We start from the raw sequence: 24,572 nt of genomic DNA, 5'->3' as shown, positions 1-24,572 counted from the left end.
TGTTCTCTCTCCTTTAGTGTGTAAGCTCTTTCAGGGCAAGGGCTGGTTTTCATTTTTATTGGTATCCTAGCACTTAGCACTTAGTGTTTAATAAATGAATCACAAAATCTGAGAATCTGAGACCCTCTAGACCAATTCATGTGCTTGTTGATTGATTTAACAAAGGTTTAAGACCTGCTTGATAAAAAGAGTAATAGTAGGGGCAGCTTGGTGGCACAGTGGATAGAGCGCCGGCCCTGGATTCAGGAGGACCTGAGTTTAAATCCGACCTCAGACACTTAACACTTACTAGCTGTGTGACCCTGGGCAAGTCACTTAACCCCAATTGCCTCACTTAAAAAAAAATAGTCTTGTCGAAAAAGAGTAATAGTGAACACTATGGTGGTGGTGGGGTAGGAAGCCAAAGATGAATAAGATATGATCCTTCCCTTCAAAGGGGTTACTGTAGACAGGATTCAGTATTGAAGTATAGCTTGGATGACCTTAGAGGTTTCTTCTAGCTTCAAGATTCTTTGATCTTAAGCATGCCAAGACACATATAATTATTGTAACATAAATATGTAACTAGCAGATGGTGATAACTTTTTACATAGTCACATGCATATCCCTAGGGGGAAAAAAGGTAAAGAAACTGAAGTAGTTTGATACTACCTCCTAGATGGTGAAGAACTAAAGCTTTCAAAAAAGGCTAGGGAGATAAAGGGACTAAAAAAAAATCTAGCCTTCTGTGACCAAGAATAGCAGGGCTGGGGCAATGGCACATTAGAAAGTCCTAAGAGTGAGGGTCAGAAAGATAAATGGAATTTCAAGAGACAAGGCCTATGGGGACACTACCCAAGTTAACCATCTGCTCAGCAAACTGTCAGATGTTTTGACCACCAGCTGCTGTTTATTGATTGAATGGGAGGAGAAATTCAGATAGATGATCCTTCAGGCAATCTGTTCTGGGTAGGGTTACAGTTGTGCCTAGGATTGGGTTACCTCATTTCATTATATGGATTGACCAAGGTGTTATTATAATCGTATTTTATTAAAAACTATTTTCTGCTGTCAGTCAGCTTTTTTGGTTACTTTTCAAATTGATCATATTATATTATTACTATATTGGTAAGCTAGTAATATGACTATATCTTTCCTGTGTTTTCTTCTTGTAAAAGATTGGTAATACAATATACTTTAAAATAAACTTTGTTTGAGGGGGGGAAAATCCATGTATTTCTTGCTCAGAATAAATTAACTTGTAAAACCCAGCCTATAGAACATATGTTTGTGCATAGTTTTTAGGTAAAGTTTTATACCTGATGTGCCACGTTGTTATTTTTCTTTCCAATTCTTTCTCCCATAGCTTTCATTCATTTTCAAACATTTTCCTTCAATCACTTTTATTTTACTTATGTAATTAGTTTAAACTCTTGCTTCATCTTTTCCAGGAATTCTGATTGAGTTTGTGTCCAGTTTTTGTAGCTCTGCTTGTAGATATTTTGGAATCATCTTATGGAATTGGGTCTTGAGTGTTCCTTTCACTGTAATAGATCTTCATGATGGTATTCTTTTTTTGTTTGCTCATTCTTCCAATTTTACTTCCTCAGATTGTACTTTGTTAGGGCTGGGCTTGGACACCTCCAGAGAGAATTTCTGGGCTGAGCTTATGTCCTATTTGGTCTTGCTGTTGCTTTCTTGGGATATTGAGTGTAACTGTAGGATCTCAGGGACAGCCCAAGGTGTGTATGTATGGAGGTGGGGAGGAGGCGAAATAAGCATTTATATAGTGGCTGCTGTGTGCAATGTACTGTGCTAAGTGCTATTTACAAACATTATCTCATTTGAGCCTCTAACAACCCTGTGAGGGAGTTGTTATTATCCCTGTTTTACAGTTGAGGAAACTGAGGCAAACAGTGGTTAAGTGACTTTCCTAGAGTCATACAGCTAGTAAGTATCTGATGTTATATTGGAACTCAAGACTTTCTGACTCCATATTCAGTGCCCTATTCACAGTACCACTAGCTGCCTCTAAAAAGCCATTTGAGCCAGGGCTGTCTTAATTGTTGCCTTTCTGGTCTTAGCTCTGCAAATTCTTGACCTGAGTTTGAGTCTGAGCAACACACCACTGGGCTTATCCCTGAAAGGAGTTCCAGGGAATTGTTGCTAGACTCAGCCACTTTCAGCTAGCTGACAATTTATGCAGATTCAAAGTAACAGAAATACATGCTCCCCTTTAGTCTGGAATTCTTGTCCTGCTTGTTCCCCTACAAGCTTCAGCCTGGTGTGGAGGCCAGGACTGAGGTCCTACTCTTCTCTGAGCGTCAACCACACAACTAACTGCTGCATGCTTCTGAACTTGATCCTTGCTCAGTACATGACCTAGGGTCTGTAAGTGACTGCTTCTTGTCCTGCGCCCCGCCCCCAAGCTCAGGTCCCATCCTCTGTCATGTATTGGATCTGTGTCCCAGAACTTACTAGTACCTGTTCCTATTCTGTTCCCTGAACAATTTTGGGTCTCTCTGTATGGGTCTGGGCCTTCTTTCTTGTCTGATGCACAGTTTTGACCCTCTTAGTCCCTGCCCTGGAATGTCCCACATGACATTCCTGACTAGATAGATCTTATCTCCTCTGTCCCCAGACCTTTCTGTCTCTTTGTGCTGGAAAAACGACTCATGATTTTGTTTTGGGTTTTCTGATGAGGACTTAGCCAGTGTGTTCTTTATAGATATTTTTGGACAAGTTGTCAGAGAGAGCTTGGCAGAGATTCTTCCTGCCATGTTGTCATCTTGATTGGTCTCTTCGTATGTGTGCTTTTTAAAGCGATTATAATTAGTCAACATCTTTAGTTTGCAAAATTTTTCCCCATAGTAGAATTAATTGACCTGTATATTTTCCCTCATGGTATTAGTTTAGTTAATATAGTAATACAACATGAGAAGAATCATTATCTTATCTCTAAATCATACTTATTTTCATGCCAGTTTAAAAAAAAATAAAACATACTGTCCCGATCAGAAGTATTAGCACTTGAAATGTTAGAATGTGAGGTCTGTGAGGGCAGGTATCATATTTTTGCCTTTTTTTGTTTCCCCAGCATAACACAGTGCCAAATACTTGACTTTACAACCTAAATGAAACAAGATATTAAAGAATTGACTATAGTCTATTAATGTACATAATTAGTCAAATGACTTTATAGTAAATCTAGGTTTGTGAAATTCAAATACATTTTCATGTGTTAATGGCTAGTAATCAAAACAGAAGCTTTTTACCAAAATTAACTTTGGAAATAGGTCATCTGAACATTTATTCAATAACTGCTAAGTGTTAGGTATTGCACAAAGCACTTCAGTTACAAAGACAAAAATGAAACAGTACTCCGTTCCAGGATATAATATTCTACTGCAGAGAGAAAAGCAAAGACAGGAAAAAGACATAATACAAAGAAAGGTTATATGTCAACTTTAAGAAGAAAAGAGAAATAATAGAAATGACTGTATTAATTTACTTCATTAATACTTCATTTAGAGTCATAGAGTTTAGAATTAGAAGATGACTTAGAGACCATTGAGTTCAGTGCCTTGAGTTTACAGATGAAGAAGCAGCCTCAAGGAGATTGTGTTTTGCCAAAAGCTATAGTGATTGATTATGAGACCTGAGATCAAAAATCTCTTTTTCTGATTCCTTCCATTAGTTCTTTCCATTAGTCTGAAAGGGAAAAATGTGAACACTAATTGTTTAAATGCTAAGAAGGTACATTTTAGTCGGGATTTGTTAAAAGGGTTTTAGAACTTAGAACAGTCATATAGCCCACCAAAATTCAGTCTCAAAAAGTGCTTTTAACAAGGGATAGAGAGTTACATGCTACAACAGTTACATGAAAATGACTGGGGTTTTTTTGTTGTTGTTATTTTAGAAAGGGCCAGAAATTCTGTTTGCTCTTTAAACTCTTTGGACAGTGTTAGTGTGATGAGCCTTATTAAAAGAGATGACTTTAAGTACAAGTTAATTGAAAAGTTGTTATCTAACTAATTTCACAGTTACCTGAGTGGTAAGAGTAGCTCAGTTGTCTGAAAGCAAACAGGATATAAGGCTAGACCATGAACAGCTCCAAAAGGCTTTAAATATGTAGGGAAAGGTTAGACCAAGCTGTACCCCCTAGTTTGAGACCAACAATAACAATTGTCAGTAAAAGAAAAAAAAGTGAAAATCATTTAGTGGTATCTCAAAAAAATGCCTGCTTTTTTGTTTTTAATTAATATCTTATTGCATATATATTTTTCCTAATATTTATCAAGTCAAAATTAATGCTGGTATTTTTAACTAGTATATTTTGTCTAGAAAAAGTAAATCCCTCGAGTTTCAGTTTATGCTTGTGAAGAGAATATAGGTTTTAGCCAGGCAAGAATATTCTGCCATTTTATGGTGGCCGTTCAAAGTGCAGACTCTCAAAGGTCCTGCTGAGGCTGTAAAGAGCAAATGCTTGTTTGATTCAAAGCATTTCAGTGACGGTGTCATTTTGTAGGCTCTGTGCCTATAGGATATTTTGGGGGAGGGGGAGCAATGAGGGTTAAGTGACTTGTCCAGGGTCACACAGCTAGTAAGTGTCAAGTGTTTGAGGCCAGATTTGAATTCAAGTCCTCCTGAATCCAGGGCTGGTGCCTTATCCACCATGCCACCTAGCTGCCCCTGCCTACAGCATTTTAAACTTGATTGGAGAGTTATTTAGTTTTACCACGTCATTTTCAGATTAGGAAATTTAGATTGAAAGATTAGGTAATTTGACCAAGATTAAACAGGCAATTAAGTAATAAAGCCAAAATTCTAACCCAGGATCTCTGACTGTAAATTTAGTGCTTCCATTATTGCCTCCCATGTATTTCTGTCATTTTTGCCTTACTGGGCTATTGTCTTGTGTCCTATAGTTAGGGCCAGTCTTATGAGTAAATGAGTATTGCACTGGTTTGCCAAGGTATCTGAAGTTCCAGTATCATAAATTAATTTCTATGTCTTGCAGGATTATCAGTCTTCAGGAGTCAGGAGCACTTTATTAGAAGTGCAGGTAGCTTTGGGAGAGATAACACCCAACTCAGTGAGTCCTAAATTAATTTGGCCATAGTACATTTTTAGACTTAAAACATAATTGGCAAACCCATAAAAGTTACCCACTGGGATTTGTAAAGACAATAGGGAAAATCTGTCCTTTATTTAAAAAAGAATTTTTTTCCTCAAGACTTACATGAACTGATGCAGAGTGAAGTGAGCAGAACCAGGAGAACATTACACACAGTAACAGCAACACTGGGTAATGAATGATCAGCTATGATAGACTTAGTTCATAGCAGTACTGTGATCCAAGACAATTCCAAAATACTTTTTTTTGGGAGGAATGGGGGTGGGGTAATGAGGGTTATGTGACTTGTCCAGGGTCACACGGCTGGTTAAGTGTCAATATTTGAACTCAGGTCCTCCTGAATCCAGGGCTGGTGCTTTTTCCACTGCACTACCTAGCTGCCCCTCAAAAGACTTATGATAGAAAATGCTCTCCACATGCAGAAAAAGAACTATGGAGTCTGAATGCAGATTGAAACATACTATTTCACTTTTTTTTTTGTAGTTTTTCTTTCATTCTGATTCTTCTTTCACAACAATACTAATGTGGAAATATGTTTAATGTGATTGTATATATATAACCTCTGTCAGATTGCTTGCAGTCTTGAAGAGGGAAGGGAGGAAGGGAGAAAAATTTGGAACTCAAGATCTTACAAAAATGAATGTTGAAAACCATCTTTATATGTAATTGGGGAAAAATATTATTAAGAAATAAAAAAGTAAAAAGTTTCCTCTTTATATTTTGAAATTTTGCCACATAATATTTTTAATACATCAGTAGTGTGGCATAGTAGATGGATAGAGAGCTAGCTTTGAAGCAAGTCAGAAATGTCAGTCCTACCTCCGACACATACTGGTTGTATGACTCTGGGTAAGTCAAAACTTTTCAGTGCTCTAAGCAGCTCTAATAAATTGCAGAGACAATGACAGACTTCACTGATAGGTGAAGCTATATACTATATACTATATGTACCATATACTAAATGAAACTATACCAATCAAATTATAAATTTTGTCTCTACTTCTTATTTAATATTTTAGAGAGAAAAGTACTACCAGCATTAAATTTCTCTTACTAAGAAATCTATTCACATTGCATAGAATGGTTTGGGAAATGTTGCCTTAATTCCTTATTCCCTTATATCTTAGTCAGCAAACATCTGATGTGTATGTCTATTATGGTCAAGGAATCATTTTAGACATAGTCTCTACTTTCAATTAATTTATTCTAATGGCAAATATAGACAAATTATGTGTTATGAATGATCTCTGTCTCTCCATCTAGAGAGAGAGAGAGACAGAGAGAGCACAAGTTAGATAATAAGTGCCAAATGAGGGGCACAGAACATTTACTGAAATGTTACATGACTTTGGAGAAAGAGCTCCCTGGGCTTTGGCTAATCAGGACAATACCTAAGTGGGGTCAAGATAACCACAGAGAAAGTAGAACTTAGCTTTTGTCTTTGATAGATGAGTAAGTTTCAGATAATTGAAGAGGAATGAAGAGGAATTTTGGGCCAGAAAAACAGCATGAGCAAAGGTACAAAAATGATATGTACAAGGCATATGATTGGGGTGGAAAGTTTGGATGGGGGAATACTTGGGAACATATTGCAGAAAACTTTGAAACTATGTTAAGGAGATAATTTTGTAGTAAATGGAGAGAACTTGTTCATTGAGGAATGACATAACTAAAGTAGTGTTTGAGCAGTGATTAATGTTTAGCATACCATTTTCCACTCATAACAGCAAGCCCCCATATGAGTGAAAGACAGGCTAAACACTTGTGGAATTGAGATGTGAGACAGTTGCCAACTAAAGGGCAGGTGAGGTGATACCTACAACAGAAGTAATGCTCCCTAAGGACAGCCTTAGTGGTGGTTAGTATTGTCATGATTTTTTTCTCCTTTAGTGGTTTTGGTACATGGTGGACATAGAGCCCTTGGACACAGATTTATCTTATCCACCCAGCTTTACCATCAGTGAAAATATATCAATCAACAAGCATTTGTGAAAAACTCTTCTAATTTTACTCTCCTAATACCCTTTGAAGGCAGTAAGGTTCTGAAAGGAGACTTGTTTGTTCTCCTATTAAAATGTTAACACTACATGATTGGACAGTCCCAATTCTCATGTAATTTGACCTTTGTAGATTTTTCTGGATTCTTTAGTTTGAATTTCAGAGGTCCTGCTCAACTTTGGTCTTTCCACCAAAAATACATAAAAATACTATCCATTAAAGGCCTATTCTCCCTTTTCCATTGCCCCACCTCCATCCCTGGAGGATTATGTTAAGCTTTGTTAGTTATTCTTTGTTTTATATAAACCTTTCTCTTGACTTTTGGAAAATCTCTATCCTGAGATCTCCTCTTATTTATAGTAGAAAGTGTCAGGTTTGGGTGATCCTGGCTCTGATCCCTTAACATTTGAACTGCTTCTTTCTGAATGCTTGGAAGTACTTTTTCTCTTTGATTTGGGATCTCTGGATCTTGGCTATGACATTCCTGGGACTTTTCCTTTTGGGAAATGTTAGGTAGACTTTTACTATGTCTCTTTGTCCTTTGATTTTAATAGATCTAGACAGACAATTTTTCATTTATGATTTTTTGAAATATAGTATTGAGGTTTTCTTTTTTATTCAGGTTTTGAGGGAGTCCACCGATATTTTTAAAATGAACTCTTCTTGATCAGTTTTCCAAGCCAGTTGTTTTTGATATCAGCTATCTTAATTGTCTTCTTAATTTTTCAGTCTTTGATTTTCTTCTTATATTTCATCTCTTCATTATTTCTTCTAGGTATTCATGTGATTCTTATGGATTTCTTGATCATTCTTCTGTCTGATATAAATTTTAGGTTTTCGAAAGAATAGGTATGGGGGAGCCTACCTCTTTTCAGTTAGTTAATAAGCATCTATTAAGTGTTTATTACTAGGTCTCAGGGACTCAAGTTGGGTGGGAACTGAGAAATGACATAGATAAAAGTTATTTTCTCTTTTTGTTATTGAATAATAAATTTTGTGATATTTCAAAAATATACTTGAATGCATTATAATTGTTTTAAATCCCTTTTTTTTAGTCTGATCTTGTGGATCAAAGTATATTTAATTTTATCCCAGAAGGGGAACATTCAGAAGTTTATAAAATATTGTCAACTCATCTGCTGGAAAGTGATTCATTAACACCAGAATATCTGAAATGTAAGTAGTGGGTTCATAATGAATAGTGTTTGTTTTTTACTTGATAAATCAGATAAATATAATGTTTGTGTAAGTGACATTTGTCTGCACTTTTCTACCTTTGTAACATAGATAATTTGATCTTGTTATTGTAAATTTTTTTCTTTAAAAAAATTTTGACTTTAACAGTTATTAACAAACATTCAAGACATAAAGAAAAAAGGAAGAAAGTTATATAAAAAATATCCATTTTATGTGGTTTTAAAAATATTTCTGTATTGTTTTAAAAGGTAGTAAAAAGAAAACCCCATGTCTCAATATTCCCTTTTGTACTTTTTTCTTCTATGCCTTTTTTTAAAAAAATTTTTTATTTAAAGTTTTGTGTTTTCCAAATTCTATCCCTCCTATCCTTCCTCCCCTCCCCCCTACTCTGAGATGGTAAACAATCAGATACAGGTTATAGTATAGTAGGCCTCCACCAGTCACAGACAACCATGGATCAGCTCCTTGAAGAGCCATAGGCCACAGTGTGGCTGTGCATTCTGATACGGGAGCTGCAGCTCCTGAGTGACTTACAACCAGTAACTGCCACATCCCGTGTTGTATCTACCCCATGAGGAGTAGCTGGAGTGTCCTCTCCAGGGCGCTGGCCTGGGCAGATCAATATGGAAAACAAGCTGTTGCCCATGCAGCAGGTTTTCCCTCTCCGCAACATTGGTGGATCTAAAGGAGAGGCAGAGCCAATACAGTTTGGCACCAGTGCTGCCACAGGAGTTGCCAGAGGGATGTGATGTCCAACATCCAACTACCTAAGGGACTCTGACTCCTGATTTTTCCTCAGGGTTAACTCCTGAAGCCTTTCCCATATATGGGTATAGCCGCAAGGCAGCGGAGGTTTAAAATCAGGGTTCCTTCCCCTAGGTGGGTTGCTTGGCGCCAGTGACTCACCTTCGCCCCTTCTCCTGTTAGTGGAAACAGTTCCGCCATGAGAAGGCCAGGAGTTCGGCTACGGTTGTCAGAGGCTATTTGAGATGCACGCCTTTGGAGCATTTTATAGAGAGTGGGAGCTTATCCCCACCCCCACCCCGGCATGATAAACCTTTGGAACCAACAGGTTATATAGGTTATACATGTCCAATTATGTAAAACGTTTCTACACTAGTCATTTTGTACAAGAAGACTTGAATAAAAGGATAAAAGGTGAGAAATAGCATGTTTCTATCTGCATTCAGTTCTTTATCTGGAGGCAGTTGGTATGCTTCGTCATTAGTCCTTTGGGATTGTCTTGGATTATTTTATTGCTGAGAAGAGCTAAGTCATTATTCACAGTTCTCCACTGAAAAATATTGCTGTTATTGTGTACAGTGTTCTCCTGGTTCTGTTTACTTCACTATGCATCAGTTCATGTTAAGTCTTTCCAGGTTTTTCTGAAGTCATCCTGTTTGTCATTTCTAATTTACAATATCAAGTGACAAGAAGGAAATCACTGGTAACATTTAAGAGAGCAGTTTGGTAGAGTGGGAAGTTACATTCCATAGGGTTAAGGGAGGAATGGAAGAGTTAAAAGGGAAGGCAACAACTAGTAGGTCTGTATCCCAAAGAAATCATAAAAAAAAAAAGAGAAAGGACCTACATGAACAAAAATATTTATAGTAGCTCTTTTTGTGGTGGCAAAAAATTGGAAATTGAAGAGAGGTCGATCAGTTGGGGAATGGCTGAACAAGCTGTGGTATATGGATGTAATTGAATACTACTGTGCAGTAAGAAATGATGAGCAGGGGCGGCTAGGTGGCGCAGTGGATAAAGCACTGGCCCTGGATTCAGAAGTACCTGAGTTCAAATCCGGCCTCAGACACTTGACACTTACTAGCTGTGTGACCCTGGGCAAGTCACTTAACCCCCATTGCCCCGCAAAAAAAAAACCCCAAACAAACAAAGAAATGATGAGCAGGCAGATTTCAGAAAAACCTCAAAAGACTTACACGAGCTGATTCAAAGTGAAATGAGCAGAACCAGGAGAACACTGTACACAATAACATCAACATTGTATGATAATCAACTATGAATGACTTGCCTCTTCTCACCAATACAATGGTACAAGAAAGTTCCAAAGCACTCATGATGGAAAAGCCTCTCCAAATCCAGAAAAAAAAACCAAAGAAAAAAAAACTGTGAAACATGGATGCTGATTGAACTATACTATTTCTTTTGTTTTTGGTGCTGTTGTTTTTCTATTTTGAGGTTTTTCCTTATTGCTCTGGTTCTTCACTTATAACATGACTAATGCAGAAATATGTTTAATGTTATATAACCTATATCAAATTACCTGCTGTCTAGGGGAGGGGGTGGGGGAGGGAGAAAAATTTGAAATTGGAAATCTTATGTAAACAAATGTTGAAAACTATCTCTACATGTAACTGGAAAATAATAAAATACTTTTATTTAAAAAATGAATGTTAATGAATGTCTTTACATATACTTGGAAAGAATAAAATACTCTTTAAAAAGTGAAGGCAGGGGGACAGCTAGGTGGAGCAGTGGATAGAGCACCAACCCTGGAGTCAGGAGTACCTGAGTTCAAATCCGACCTCAGACACTTAACACTTACTAGCTGTGTGACCCTAGGCAAGTCACTTAACCCCAATTGCCTCACTAAAAAAAAAAAAAAAGTGAAGGCAGGGGGACAGCTAGGTGGTGCAGTGGTTAGAGCACTGGTCTTGGATTCAGGAGGACCTGAGTTCAAATCCGGCTTCAGACATTTGACACTTACTAGCTGTGTGACTCTGGGCAAGTCACTTAACCCCCATTGCCCCGCAAAACAAAACAAAACAAAACAAAACAAAAAAAGTGAAGGCAACAGGAAGAGACTTTAACATGTTCAAGGAATTTGGCATCAAAATGTCAAAATGAAGGAAAGAGATTATGTTAGCTAGAAGGGGGTAGGAGGGCCAAGTGAAAGTTTAAAAATAGATTTTAATTAGTAATACCTTTTCTGCTTTTCAGCAAAAAATCAGCTTGAATTCTGTTGCCATATGCTCCGAGGAACAATAGATCCAAAAGAACCACCTACATATGAATTTGTGAAGTTTATAGGAAATTTCAAATCTTTGAACAATGGTAAGTTCTTAGAGGATGCTTCTTATATGAGAATATTTAATTTGAAGTTAAAAGACTCATATATCATAAATTTATGGTGGCCTACCTTAGTCTAAGCCTGTTCGTCAATTCTTCCACTCTTATTTACTTGCCATTCTCATTCCCCACAATTACTATTCTTAGTCTTTTCCTTTCTCTTCTCTGTCTCCCAACCCCACACTTAGAGATGACATTGAATTCTACTTTCATGAAACCACTGAGGACACCTGACATGATTTTTCTCAGTTTCCTAAAAATCACAGCATCTTCAGCAACCCCTCATTTTCTTCTGATGCTAGATGAAAGAGGTATACATATATATATATATATATATATATATATATATATATATATATATATATATATATATATATATATATATATATATTCCCTATTAAGGCTTACTGCTATTCTGGTGCCTTAGTCCTTTTTTCTTCACTCCCTCCAGAACCACCTTGTTCTAGAGGTTATTCCCTTCATTTCAAGTAACTTCATCTTTTCCTCTCCGTTGGCTCTTTTCCGTTTCCCTACAAGTATGTTGAGGTTTCTCTAAACTCTCCAAACCCTCTCCATAAACTTTATATGCCATCCAGCTAAAATCCCATCTTTCTCCTTTCTACTACCAAACTTCAAAAAGTTTTTCTCTATACTTATATATCTCACAACCTCAATCTCTCTTCTGTGGCTTTGTGTAAGTTATTTAACCCCTCTGGGCCTCAGCTTCCCATATGAAAAATGACCTAACTTCTGAAGTCTCTGTTAGCTTCAATTCTATGATCCTATGATCTTCAGCCTCTTGCATTCTGGCTTCCAAATGGATCTTTGCCTCATCCCAGATATTCTATTGAAACTACTTTCTCAAAGGTCACCAATGACCTGTTGGTTGGCCAGTCCTAATAGCCTTTTTTTCGTTCCTTACCACCCTTTGCCTCTGCAGCATTTCATATTGTTGATCATCACCTTCTTCTAGAATTTCTCTTCTCCCATGGATTCAGATATACCTTATTCTCCTAGCTTTTCTTCTAACGCACTCTGTTTCTCCTGTGTGTCAGTTTCTGGCATCTTTGCTTGGCATTTTCATAGATCCTTAAGGCTTCAACTATCAGCTTCTTTCAAAGAACTGCCTAATCTTTGGCCCCATTCCCAGTCTGCATCTCTGTCTGCTTACAGGATTCCGTTGTATTAGCAGTACCATAATCAATCAAGTTTTTTATCTTCTCCCTCAACCTTCTCCTCTTTGTGAATTTATTTCTTACAGTGACACCAAACTCCAGTTTTTGGAACCTTTATGTTCCAGACCACTCTACTATGTAGGTCTGTGTTATTATCTGTCTCAACTATTGGAATTGTCTCCTGATATGTTTCTTCTCACCAGTATGCTCCCTATTTCTCATATAACTTCCTGACTTATCTTTCTTATACACCCTTGCTCAGAAAATTTTAATGTCTCCCTTTTGCTTACAAAATAAAGTTTAGCCTCTTTTTTTTGCCAGCTATTCAAGGCCCTCCACAAGGAGGTTTCACCCCCCCCCCCACCTTTATGTGTTCCAAGTAAATTGGACTACTGTGCCCCACCCCATATTTCTTCCTTTCTGTTGCTTTGCTTAGGATAAACTCTGTGTCTGGAATGTTCTTCCCTTCCCCTGGTGAAATCCTACTCTTCCTTTAAAACTCAATTCAAATTACCCTCTCCTCCATAAAGCCTTCCCTGATCCTGTCTGAAAATGATGTTTTCCTCCTCTCAGACCTCATACCTGTATATTAGAGAGATGTTTTATACCCCTCTGATATAGTTATTGTGATTTATAGTTATCTGTGTATTTATTAATCCTGTAATAAGCTTGTAAGCTCTGTGAGGAAAGGAGCCATGACATATAAACTTCTTACCTCCTTTAGCACCTACCACTGTGCTACTAAATGTTTAATTGAATGGCACTGACAAAGAGAATAGAATTTAAAATAGATGAAATAACTGCTGATATTTTTTTCTTTGTCATTCATTCAGTATCCAGTTCATCACACAATGGTTTTGAAGGAACCATACAACGATCCCATAGGCCTTCATATGAAGACAGGATTTGTTTTGTAGCTACTGTTAGGTTAGCTACACCTCAGTTCATTAAGGTATGTTTAGAATTTTGTTTCCCACATAGGATATGATTTCAGCCTGTCATTTGAACTATCTGCGTTATTGACTATTTCTAGAATAATATAAACCGACTGAAATCTGTTGGCCTGTGGAAATCACGAATTGTTGAGTATGCACGATCATAGCATTTCCCAGGCAGCTAGATGTTTAAACCCTATCATTATCATTCAATTATATATTTTTCCAGTTATGATAATTTGTATTTATGTGGTGTTTTAATGCTTACAAAGTTTTATCCTTACAACAGCCTTGTGAGGTAGTTAGTACAAATACTATCCCATTTCACACCTGAGGAGGCTCACACTCAGAGGTTAAGTGACTTGCCCTCAGGTACAAGGGCACTGGGCTAACTAACACATGGGTTACTGGGTGAAATTCTCCTTTTACTATCCCATAGCTGTTGCTTTAGATTCATTGTGGTGAGCTTTATGCATACTTTACAAATTATATGTTTACTAGTTTCTGCATTTTAAGAATATTCTCATACTTTTATAACAGTATAGTTAGCTCTTAGCCCTGGTGAGGAGCCATAATCTAGATAATCTTGAAGATATTATTTTTAAAATATAATTGTCCTCTGAAATGCCATCCCTAACTTATTTGCTATAAATTTACCTTTTCATTTTATTAGTGAATTATTTCTTATTTTATTAATAAATTGAGCTTGCATTTATAGGAAATAAAGAAACCAAAGGTGAGAAGATGAACTAGACATATACTAGAAGAAAAGTGAAGCCAGCCCTCAGATTTAAGATTTAGGAATGTATTATCTGTATGACAGGGGAAAAATCAAATCATAACTTTTCAGACCTCAGTTTTCACATATATAAAATGAAGGGGTTGGACTGGATGACAGTTAAGGTCATTTCAGCCCTAAAATTATATGATCTTGTTTGTCTCAGACAGTTTACAATAGTGTCCAAATGTCAATTATCAACAGTTTATTCTACCTGTGATTTGTTAAGGGCTCACCAAACAAGTCCATGAGTACAAGTGTTTCCTTCATAAACAAATAGCTTAATCTATCAATAAAGGGACTTTCTCTTTCCTTCTCCTGCCTCTCATTCTTACAATGGGTATCTCAACCTTTCAAATCTAGCCCTTGTCTTATTCTATATCTCCCAAAATATTGTGATGGTAGTTGATCAGTATCTGTCAGAGTCACAACTAACTTTGCCATCATTCGCCCAAAAGCAGTTTGGTGGCAGTTCTGTTGCCAGAAGACCCCTCCATTCATTTTCTTTTCCCATGGCCTGAGGGCAGTAATGGTCATGGGCTTCTGGGGTTTGCCCTTATTCTCCTTCCTAACCTAAACTGTATAAATGGATAAAGGACTTTAGTGCTTAATGGTAGAGATATTTAATAGCCTTTCCTACTTAGGCCTCATAAACCTATTCTATGCTGCTTCTCCACATGCTACAAAATTATACTGACCTCTGAACATGTACTTTTCCACATCATATTGTAAGTCCTCTATAGAAGTTCTACCAAGTGCTTGCTTTCATCTGGTTCCTTTAATCTCTAAGAGATAACACTGGACCATTCCATCTGCTATCTCTCATTCTCAATATATACCTTTGATGAGGTCTTTTACTCCATGTCTCATATCCAAGTAATCATTGGAAGTATGATATAGCCCCCTTAATCTGCCAGGCTTACCTTGTCCTAAAACTTTTTAAAATGTTCAGTTATCATACAATGCCAGCTAATGTTTTTATAATAATAAACACAATTAAGATCATTCTGAATTACTAGAAAAGTTCTAAATTATGATCTATTTTATGACTTTGTTTTACTTATTTATAGGAAATGTGTACTGTTGAAGAGCCCAATGAAGAGTTCACATCTAGACATAGTTTAGAATGGAAATTTCTCTTCCTAGATCACAGGTAGGGCCTATGGAAAATTTAGAGCAACAGACTTACTATCTTTTTTTCAAGCTAATCAGAATTTTTACTTTGGATTTTTTATCCATTTTTCAAAAATTATCTACTAAAAGATTTTACTAGCTGTGTGATTTTGTCAAAATAAGGTAATATTTCTATCTTTTTTAAACGTATGATCTAGGGCACCTCCCATAATAGGATATTTGCCATTTGAAGTTCTGGGGACATCAGGGTATGATTACTATCATGTGGATGACCTAGAAAATTTGGCAAAATGCCATGAACATTGTAAGTATTCATTCTACATTCATAACTGTTTTCTTACCTATTGAAATCCTGCCTTAATAATAGAGGGTAAGGGGGCGGCTAGGTGGTGCAGTGGATAGAGCACCGGCCCTGGAGTCAGGAGGACCTGAGTTCAAATCTGGCCTCAGACACTTAACACTTACTAGCTGTGTGACCCTGGGCAAGTCACTTAACCCCAATTGCCTCACTAAAAAAAAAAAGAAAGAAAGAAAGAATAAAGAAATGATAGCGGGTGAGAGGAAGTTATTATAATGTGACAGTTTTTAGTATCTGGGTAAAAAGGCATGGAGAATTTCATTTCATATTATTTATATTTGCATTGAGATTAGTAAATGTTTTTTTCCTTTGTTCTTGAAGAAGACCATGACATTGAACCATTATATCAGAGTGATGTCATGACTTTCAGTGAATTGGATTTAAGTGAGGGAGGGCTGTGCAAAGTCACCAGCCTTACTTTCTCCTCGAGAGCCATCTGGATCCAGTGTCAAGATATATATCAGGATGACTGGAGATGGCCATGGATGTTTAAGGCAATTGGGGTTAAGTGACTTGCCCAGGATCACATAGCTAATAAGTGTTTGAGGTAAGATTTGAATTCACGTCCTCCCACTTTCAGGGCCAGTTCACTATCCACTGCACCTCCTAGCTGCCAGATTGGGCAAAAACTATTCCTAATAATTGAAAATATAAATCCAAGTAAAAATTGTGTGTGGTTTGTGTTTTGTTTTTTTTGTCTCCTCTAGTAATGCAATACGGGAAAGGCAAGTCCTGTTACTATAGGTTCCTGACAAAAGGACAACAGTGGATTTGGCTTCAAACTCATTACTATATTACTTATCATCAGTGGAATTCAAGGCCAGAGTTTATTGTCTGTACACACACTGTAGTAAGGTAATAGTTCTCTTAGAGAGTCTTAGATATAGTTAATAATAAATGTGGTAACATAGTTAATTAAAATGAAATAAAATGTTTTTATAGTTTTTAAATCACCAGTTTTTTAAAAATTACCAATATTGGTAAGCTTAGAGAAGTGATGAAAATATCTTAAAAGTATAGTCATCACAATTACATTTTGCAACTTATGGAGAAAATACAACATTAGTGTATATACAGAAATGAACTAGATTTACTTTTAGAAGTAAAACTGGGAAAATTTTCAGTAACTTTCTTTTCATTTACCTACTAGTTAATTAGTAATAATTTTCAGCAATATGTAAAACCTTTGGGTTATCTTAAGAGAAGTACAGCTTTTGAAAGGAGAGTAGAAACTATAGATGTTGTTTTCATGTTACAAAGAAAAGATTGTAGAAGTAGTTCACAGGTGGCCAAGAGAAGACCAAAAGTAAATGTTTTAAATGATCAGAACTACAGTATTATATGTCCTTACATTTTTGTCTTCCCTTTTAGTTATGCAGAAGTTAGGGCTGAACGACGACGAGAACTTGGTATCAAGGAGTCTCTTCCTGAGATAGCAGCTGATAAAGTAGGTTTCTTAACATTTATAACAAATCAGTGTATTTTTATTCATTATAATGACTTATGAAATAACATTTTGAATTAAAATTGACTTTCATGTTCCTCAGTTTTCCTATTTATAAAATGCAAATAGTTCCGTGTGAAAAGATTGAAATGATTAGATCTTAACTCAGAGGAGGAGATTCAGTACTTGAATTTAGGAATGGAGGACTGTTATCTATATCCTATTGAAATTTGGTGAAAAATGTGATGGGAGTCAAGAGCATAAGAAGATTATATTGTTGATTTTATTATCTTATACACCTACTAATATGTGACCCTGGTCAAGCCCCTTAACTTCTGTTTGCGTCACTTTCCTCAACTATAAAATGGAGATAATAACAGCACTTACATCAAAGAGAATCAAATGAAATATTTGTAAAAAGTGCTATCATGTTTCCCTTCCCCTTTCCCCTCTTCCCTTTCCTAAGGGCAGGGTGTTCAAAGTGTTTGATCAAAAGATTTATGTCTTAGGGGGAAAATTACCTAAGAAGGTCCTTTTAATGTTGGAACATCCATGCATCTTTCCATGTCACTTCTTTCTTAGAGAATGTAGTGACTTGGCATGGACGTTGTTTCTCCAGATGTGAGGAATATATATGATACCTAAGAAGGATCACCTTCAATTTGGCTTTCTTCTTTCCAGCTTCATTTTTCATGCTTTGATGTTGCTTATCCCTTTGTATCATTTATGCTTGGAAACTGTGCCTTTTTTGTGTGTAGGGGGACAGTGGTTTTTATCATCCTCATTACTGTTTTTTCTTTTCTTCTTAATCATAAAAATATTTTATTTATTTTCCAGTTACATGTAAAGATAGTTTTCAACATTTGTTTGTTTGTTTGTTTGTTTGTGAAGCAATTGGGGTTAAGTGGCTTGCCATGGGTCACACAGCTAGTAAGTGTCAAGTGTCTGAGGCCGAATTTGAACTCAGGTCCTCTTGACTCCAGGGCCGGTACTCTATCCCCTGTGCCACCTAGCTGCCCCATAATATTTGTTTTTATAAGATTTTTAGTTCCAAATTTTTTTCCTTTTCTCCCTTCCCAAGTCAGAAAGCAATCTGATATAGGTTATATATGTACAAACATATTTCTGCATTAGTCATGTTGTGAAAGAAGAATCAGAACAAAAGGGAAAAACCTCAAAAAAGAAAAAAAACAACAACAAAAGTAGAAAAATTATAGTTAAATATGCATTCAGAATCCACAGTTCTTTTTTCTGGATGCGGAGGGCATTTTCCATCATGAGTCCTTTGGAATTGTCTTGGATCATTGTATTGCTGAGAAAAGCAAAGTCTATCACAGCTGATCATCAGATAGTGTTGTTGTTACTGTGTACAATGTCCTCCTGGTTCTGCTCACTTCACTTAGCATCAGTCCACTTAAGCCCCTTAAGGTCTTTCTGAAATCTGCCTGTTCGTCATTTCTTACAGTACAATAGTATTCCATTACATTCATATACCACAACTTGTTCAGCCATTCCCCAATTGATGGGCATTCCGTCTATTTCCAATACTTTGCCACCACAAAGAGAGTTGCCATAAATATTTTTGTACATGTGGGTCCTTTTCCCTTTTTTTTTTTTGCATCCTTATTACTATTAATTGTGTTTACAAACACTAATAGGATAAGAGAAAGAATTTGGTGACATCACAAATGAGATAATTTTTTTTTTTCTAATTTAGTGAAGCAATTGGGGTTAAGTGACTTGCCTAGGGTCACACAGCTAGTAAGTGTTAAGTGTCTGAGGCCGGATTTGAACTCAGGTACTCCTGACTCCAGGGCCGGTGCTCTATCCACTGCGCCACCTAGCCGCCCCACAAATGAGATAAATTCTTAATGATTTTTCAGATGATAGGATAGTAGGTTTGATGCCGAAAGGAGCCTAATCCAGCCCCCTCATTTTATGTTTTCTCCTACTTTGTGAGCAAACTCTCAACTCAAGCTTGACATTGTGTTTCTGCTCTCCTAAAACTATAGCTTAAAAACCTCAACCAGCACATTTGCCTTCAATAGACATTTTGTTGAGATGGGATTGTAAAAACAATAGTAACAAAACATTCCCTTCCCAAATATGGAGATGACTTTTCATGATTGTACCCAGCATCAGTGGGAAAAGAGGACACATACATAGATGATACTAGTGGAGAAGCACAGACTTGGGGAACATTTGTGTCCAATGTGACTCACATCTTTGATACTGTAGGTCCCTGATGTCTTTTCCTTACTCATGGTGTCCATTCTGCTTCCACTATCTCTGTCAGGCAGGTCATTCATCTGGTCTACTTATGCATGCCCTGATCCAAAGTTTGATTCTTGACTTCCAAACCTAATTCTCTCTTCAATCTATAGTTGTCTCTCCTATCTGCTGTCACGAATTACACTCCTTAAAGCTATCTCCTTCCTGAACTGTTCATTTAGAATGTTTGTTTTGCTTTTTAGAAGGACTACCAGGGATGTAAGCCAACCCTTTTGGCCAACCAACGCATACCTTCCTTCTAATTCCATCAAACTTTACTGAATATCTTCATACTTATGAAAAGAGTTATGAATTATAAAGTTATTTTCACTTCATTTAAGACCTGAATACCTCATTGTCTATCTTCCCAGTAATTCCTATAATTATATCAACTGGGCTATCAGAAAAGCAATTGATAGGCTACATCCTGATCAACTCTCCTCCCTTTCCCACACATATAAATGAGAAAACTGAGGCCTAGTGAGGTTAAGTGACTTGCTCAGTGTCTACAAGTGATCTTGGATTTCCACAAAGAATTGAGGCAACTCCTTCACCGTTTATAGTTCAAAGTGATGCCAGTGCTATTTATTTCTCAATTTTACGAAATTAAACTTGTATAAATTTATTTTGGACACTTGTATAACTCCAGTTTATAGTTTAATAATATAACAATATACATGGAAAACTTCATTTTATTTGATACTTTTGTTATTACTTGATTTGAAATATTATAGAATGCTGAAAAAGAAGTCAGATTAAAGATACCTATTCTCTTTTTTTTAGAGAAAAGAAAAACAGATTCCTTATTAAAAAATAGTAAAAGCAAAGCAAATTCTCTCATTAGTTGTAAACAAAAGTATAAATGTCTTATTCTTCACCTTAAATCTGTGGTTCCTCAATGAAGTGGTAGATATGTTTCATCATGGTCCTCTGAATCTTGAATAATCAAGATATTATTGATATAGAATTGATCATAGTTCTTATAGCTTTCAAAGTTGTTTGTCTTTACAGTGTTGTAACTGTATAAATTGTTTTCTTTCATTAGTTCTTCATGTCATTCATCAATTTGTAAAAGTCTTCAGAATTTTTCATTTTTATAATATTGATATTGTAGTACAAATTATTCTTTTAGTTCTGCTTCAGTATAAGTGTGAAGAATTAATTGTTATTTGAGGTTTTTATGACCCCATCTTTTGGCTAGAATTTTAAAAACTGCCAGCACGTGCACTGGCCTGGGGCTCAGATGCAGCGCCTCTGCAAACTGCACCGTGCTCCACCCACTGGTTGTAGCCATAGCCATGGTGCTGGCACCTCACCGTCATCACCACTCCCCCGACGCCTACATGAGTCTGGCAAAATTATAATGACTGTAAGCCCAGTGAGGGCAGTCATGTGACTGTCAGAGTGGCCAGCCAATTGGCTTCGGGCTGTGTGTGGTCAGTCTGGGTCTGCTGGGAAGAAGGGAGGTTTTTCGCCATTCTAGCTTGAAACTGGAAGGCGACAGGATGCTGCTGTGTGTTCTCAGCTGATTCCTGGGCGGTAGTGTGATTCAGGTTATATTATTTCCCTTTCTCCATTTTATTTCCTTTCCCTTAATCCTACTGATCCTGTTTGTGTTTTTTTTTTTTTTAAGTTTGTTCTTGTTAAATAAATCCTTCTCTGTCTTGAAGGAGGCTGTCGGTCTCCTTCCTTGCCCCAGTATTGTGGCGAGCCGCCTAGCTAACACTCCCCAATTAAAAATTAGTCCCTATAACAAGTTCATATTTTTCTGTATCTAAATCATCTATTTCCTAACAGCACAATAGTATTCCATTACATGCAACTTAATCAGCCATTTCTCAGTTGATGGGAATCCCTTTAGTTCCTAGTTTTTTATGACCATAAAAAATGGTGTATGTACAGGACCTTTTCCTCTTTAAAAAAACTCTTGTGTTTATAGGACTAAAAGTGTTATAGCTGAGTCAGGGGTCATACACTGTTTAGTAACTTTTTGTTTATTATGCCAAATTACTATTCAGAATTTTCATACCCAGTCATAGGTCCACCAACAGTGCATCAGTGTACCTGTTTACCCCAGCCCCTCCAACATTTACCGTCTTCCTTTCTCATCATCTTTGTTAAAAGAGAAAAAAACAACTATAGACTAATATCCCTAATGAACATTGATGGAAAAATGTTAAATAAAGTATTAGCAAAGAGACTAAAACAAAATTTCACAAAGATCATATACTATGATCAGTTTGGATTTGTAACAGGAATACAGGGTTGGTTTAATATTAGGATATTATTATTATTTTAATTGATCATATTAATAACAAAATCAATAAATTTTTCATAATTATATCAAGATACAGAAAAAGCTTTTGATGAAATACAATGCCCACATTTCCTTAATAATAAATAGCATAGGGGCAGCTAGATGGCACAGTGGATAGAGCACCGGCCCTGGAGTCAGGAGTACCTGAGTTCAAATCCAGCCTCAGACACTTAACACTTACTAGCTGTGTGACCCTGGGCAAGTCACTTAACCCCAACTGCCTCACCAAAATAATAATAATAATAATAAATAGCATATATGTAAAATCAAGAGCTACCACTATACATAACAGAAATAAAATAGAATACTTTCTATTAAAATCAGGAGTGAACAAGGATGTCCATTGTTACTTCTTTTATTTGACAAAGTACTTAGAAACTCTGGCTTTAACAATAAGACAAGAAAAAAATAAAATTGAGGGGGAAAGTATAGGTAAAGAAGAAGCAAAATTTTCACTTTTTTAGGTGATATAATGGTGTACTTAAAGAACCTCATAAGAATCAACTAAAAATTAACTGAAACAGTAAGTGACTTATGCAGATTTTTAGGATATAAAATAAATCCACACAAATCATCAGCATGTCTCTATAATGCCAGTAAATTCTAGCAGGAAGAAACAGAGAAATTCTACTTAAAACAATTATAGGAATAAAAGAAAATATAATAAATATAGAATGTATTAAATACATGGGAGTTTACCTATCAAGATAACATGAAAACTATGTAAATACTATTGCAAATAATGGGTTATAAAAATAAAGACAGACCTAAATAATCAGGAAATATTAATTGTTCATGGATAAGATAAGCCAGCATAGTAAAAATTACAATACTGCATAAATTAATTTACTTATTTAATGTCGTGCCAATCAAATTACCCAAGAACTAAATAAAACAAAACTAAATATAGTACTAAAATTTAAAAATAATGAAATTTGTGTGGTAGCAAAAAAGGTTAGGAATCTCAGCAAACTAATCAAAAGAAGTGAGAATAAAGAGGACCTAGCAGTGCCAAAACTCAATCTGGACTATAAAGTGGAATTTTCAAAACAGTTTGATATTGGTTAAAAAATAGAGACTGATCAATAGAACAGATTAAGTATGTAACATACAGAAGCATATGTATCCACTACCCTAGTATTTGTAAACACAAAGACAATGGCTACTGAGAAAAGGAACCACTGCACAGACTTCTGGGAAAATTGGACAGCAATATGGAAAAAATTAAATTTAGACCACAATTGCTTTACATTTTACACCATGAAAAGTTTCAGTTGGAGAAATGTGGAAAAAATTATCAGATTGATGGATTGACTAAAAGTTCATTACCTAATAAGGGACAGGTAAGTTCACAGAGGATAAAATGGGTAATTTTGATCACAGAAAATGAAAAAGGTTTTGTAGAAACAAATCCAATACAGCTAAGAATAAAAGGGAAACAATGAACTATGGACTATTTTTGCAATGAGTTTCTCTGATAAAGGTCTTGTTTCCAAGGCATATAAAGAACTGATCAAATTTATAATGAGTCATTGCTGAATTAATAAATGGTCTAAGAATATGAACTATTAGTTCTCAAGGCAAGAAACCCAGGCTATATCTATAGCCATATGAAAAATTGGCCTAAAATATTGCTAATTAGAGAAGTACAAATGAAAGCTTTTCTGAGATTCTACCTCATACTCATGATACTTGTCCTCTGTTCAACTATTGACTTTTAGATTAACCTCTCTCTGATCTATAAAATGGTCATAATTGTGTTTGTCCCCTGCTTGTACATGAGAGCTACTATTTTGAATTCTTTGGAGGAAGGTCTGCTTTGTTGATAAGAGTGAAAAAGTAATAGAATTTTTAAAATGTGTATTTCAGAATGAATTGTGTGCTTATTTTGAAAATCATGTCTCTTTAGAGCCAAGACTCTGGATCCGATAATCGTATTAACACTGTTAGTCTCAAAGAAGCATTAGAAAGATTTGATCACAGCCCAACTCCTTCTGCTTCATCCAGGAGTTCGAGGAAGTCATCTCATACTGCAGTGTCAGATCCTTCCTGTAAGTACTGTAAAAGGAAAGCAGGTTCCCTCTTTTTTTATATATATAATAAACATTTTTATTTATAGTTTTGAGTCACAAATTTTAGGTTCCCTCTTTAAAGGATTTTTCTTATCTTTTTATCACAATAACATTTATAAAGCTGTCTTTATTTTAAAAGATTGTGGTCTGAAGATATTGTATGGATTTGAAGAGTTAGATAGAATTTAAATTTGTCTTTTAATCGAATCTCTCTAATAATTAAAATCACATTGTTGTTGTTTGGGCATGCCCAATTCTTTGTGACCCCATTTGGGCTTCTCCTGGCATAAGATACTGGAGTGGTTTGTCATTTCCTTCCTTTACAGATAAGAAACTGAAGCAAACAGGGTTAAGTGCCCAGGATCACACAACTAGCAAGTTGTCTAAGGTTGGATTTGAACTCGGGTCTTCCTGACTCCAAGCCCAGTGCTCTATCCACTGCACTACTTAGCTGCCCTAATTAAAGATCACAAATGTTTATATTTCTGTAATACGTATATATAAAGAAAATTTTTACTATTAATGTAGGAAGAAAATTGCTCAAAATTTTAAAGAATTATCTCTTAGTCACCAATTAAATACATTTCAAGTATTAATTTTTCCCAATACCCATTCAAAAAAGAAAATGATTGCTTCCCTTTTACAGGCAGGGACAGCAAATGTTCTGTTAGATATTTATTCTTAGTA

At 36.0% G+C, this 24,572-nt stretch overlaps 1 protein-coding gene across 1 annotated transcript in view; it reads left to right on the top strand.

The window, feature by feature from the left end:
* The window catches only part of CLOCK (clock circadian regulator), a 57,979-nt gene that overhangs the window by 6,711 nt on the left and 26,696 nt on the right, over positions 1 to 24,572 (top strand). Inside the window, exons 3-10 of the mRNA XM_043970332.1 lie at positions 8,170 to 8,290; positions 11,273 to 11,386; positions 13,410 to 13,528; positions 15,360 to 15,442; positions 15,621 to 15,727; positions 16,489 to 16,636; positions 17,153 to 17,228; positions 23,723 to 23,864. Of these exons, the coding sequence (XP_043826267.1) occupies positions 8,170 to 8,290; positions 11,273 to 11,386; positions 13,410 to 13,528; positions 15,360 to 15,442; positions 15,621 to 15,727; positions 16,489 to 16,636; positions 17,153 to 17,228; positions 23,723 to 23,864 (910 nt within the window). The remainder of the gene's footprint in view (positions 1 to 8,169; positions 8,291 to 11,272; positions 11,387 to 13,409; positions 13,529 to 15,359; positions 15,443 to 15,620; positions 15,728 to 16,488; positions 16,637 to 17,152; positions 17,229 to 23,722; positions 23,865 to 24,572) is intronic.

The sequence above is a fragment of the Dromiciops gliroides genome, chromosome 6, assembly GCF_019393635.1.
Source record: "Dromiciops gliroides isolate mDroGli1 chromosome 6, mDroGli1.pri, whole genome shotgun sequence".
Taxonomy (NCBI): Eukaryota; Metazoa; Chordata; class Mammalia; order Microbiotheria; family Microbiotheriidae; genus Dromiciops; species Dromiciops gliroides.
The sequence above is the reverse complement of the archived record's forward strand: the minus strand, read 5'-3'. Positions and strand labels throughout refer to the sequence as shown.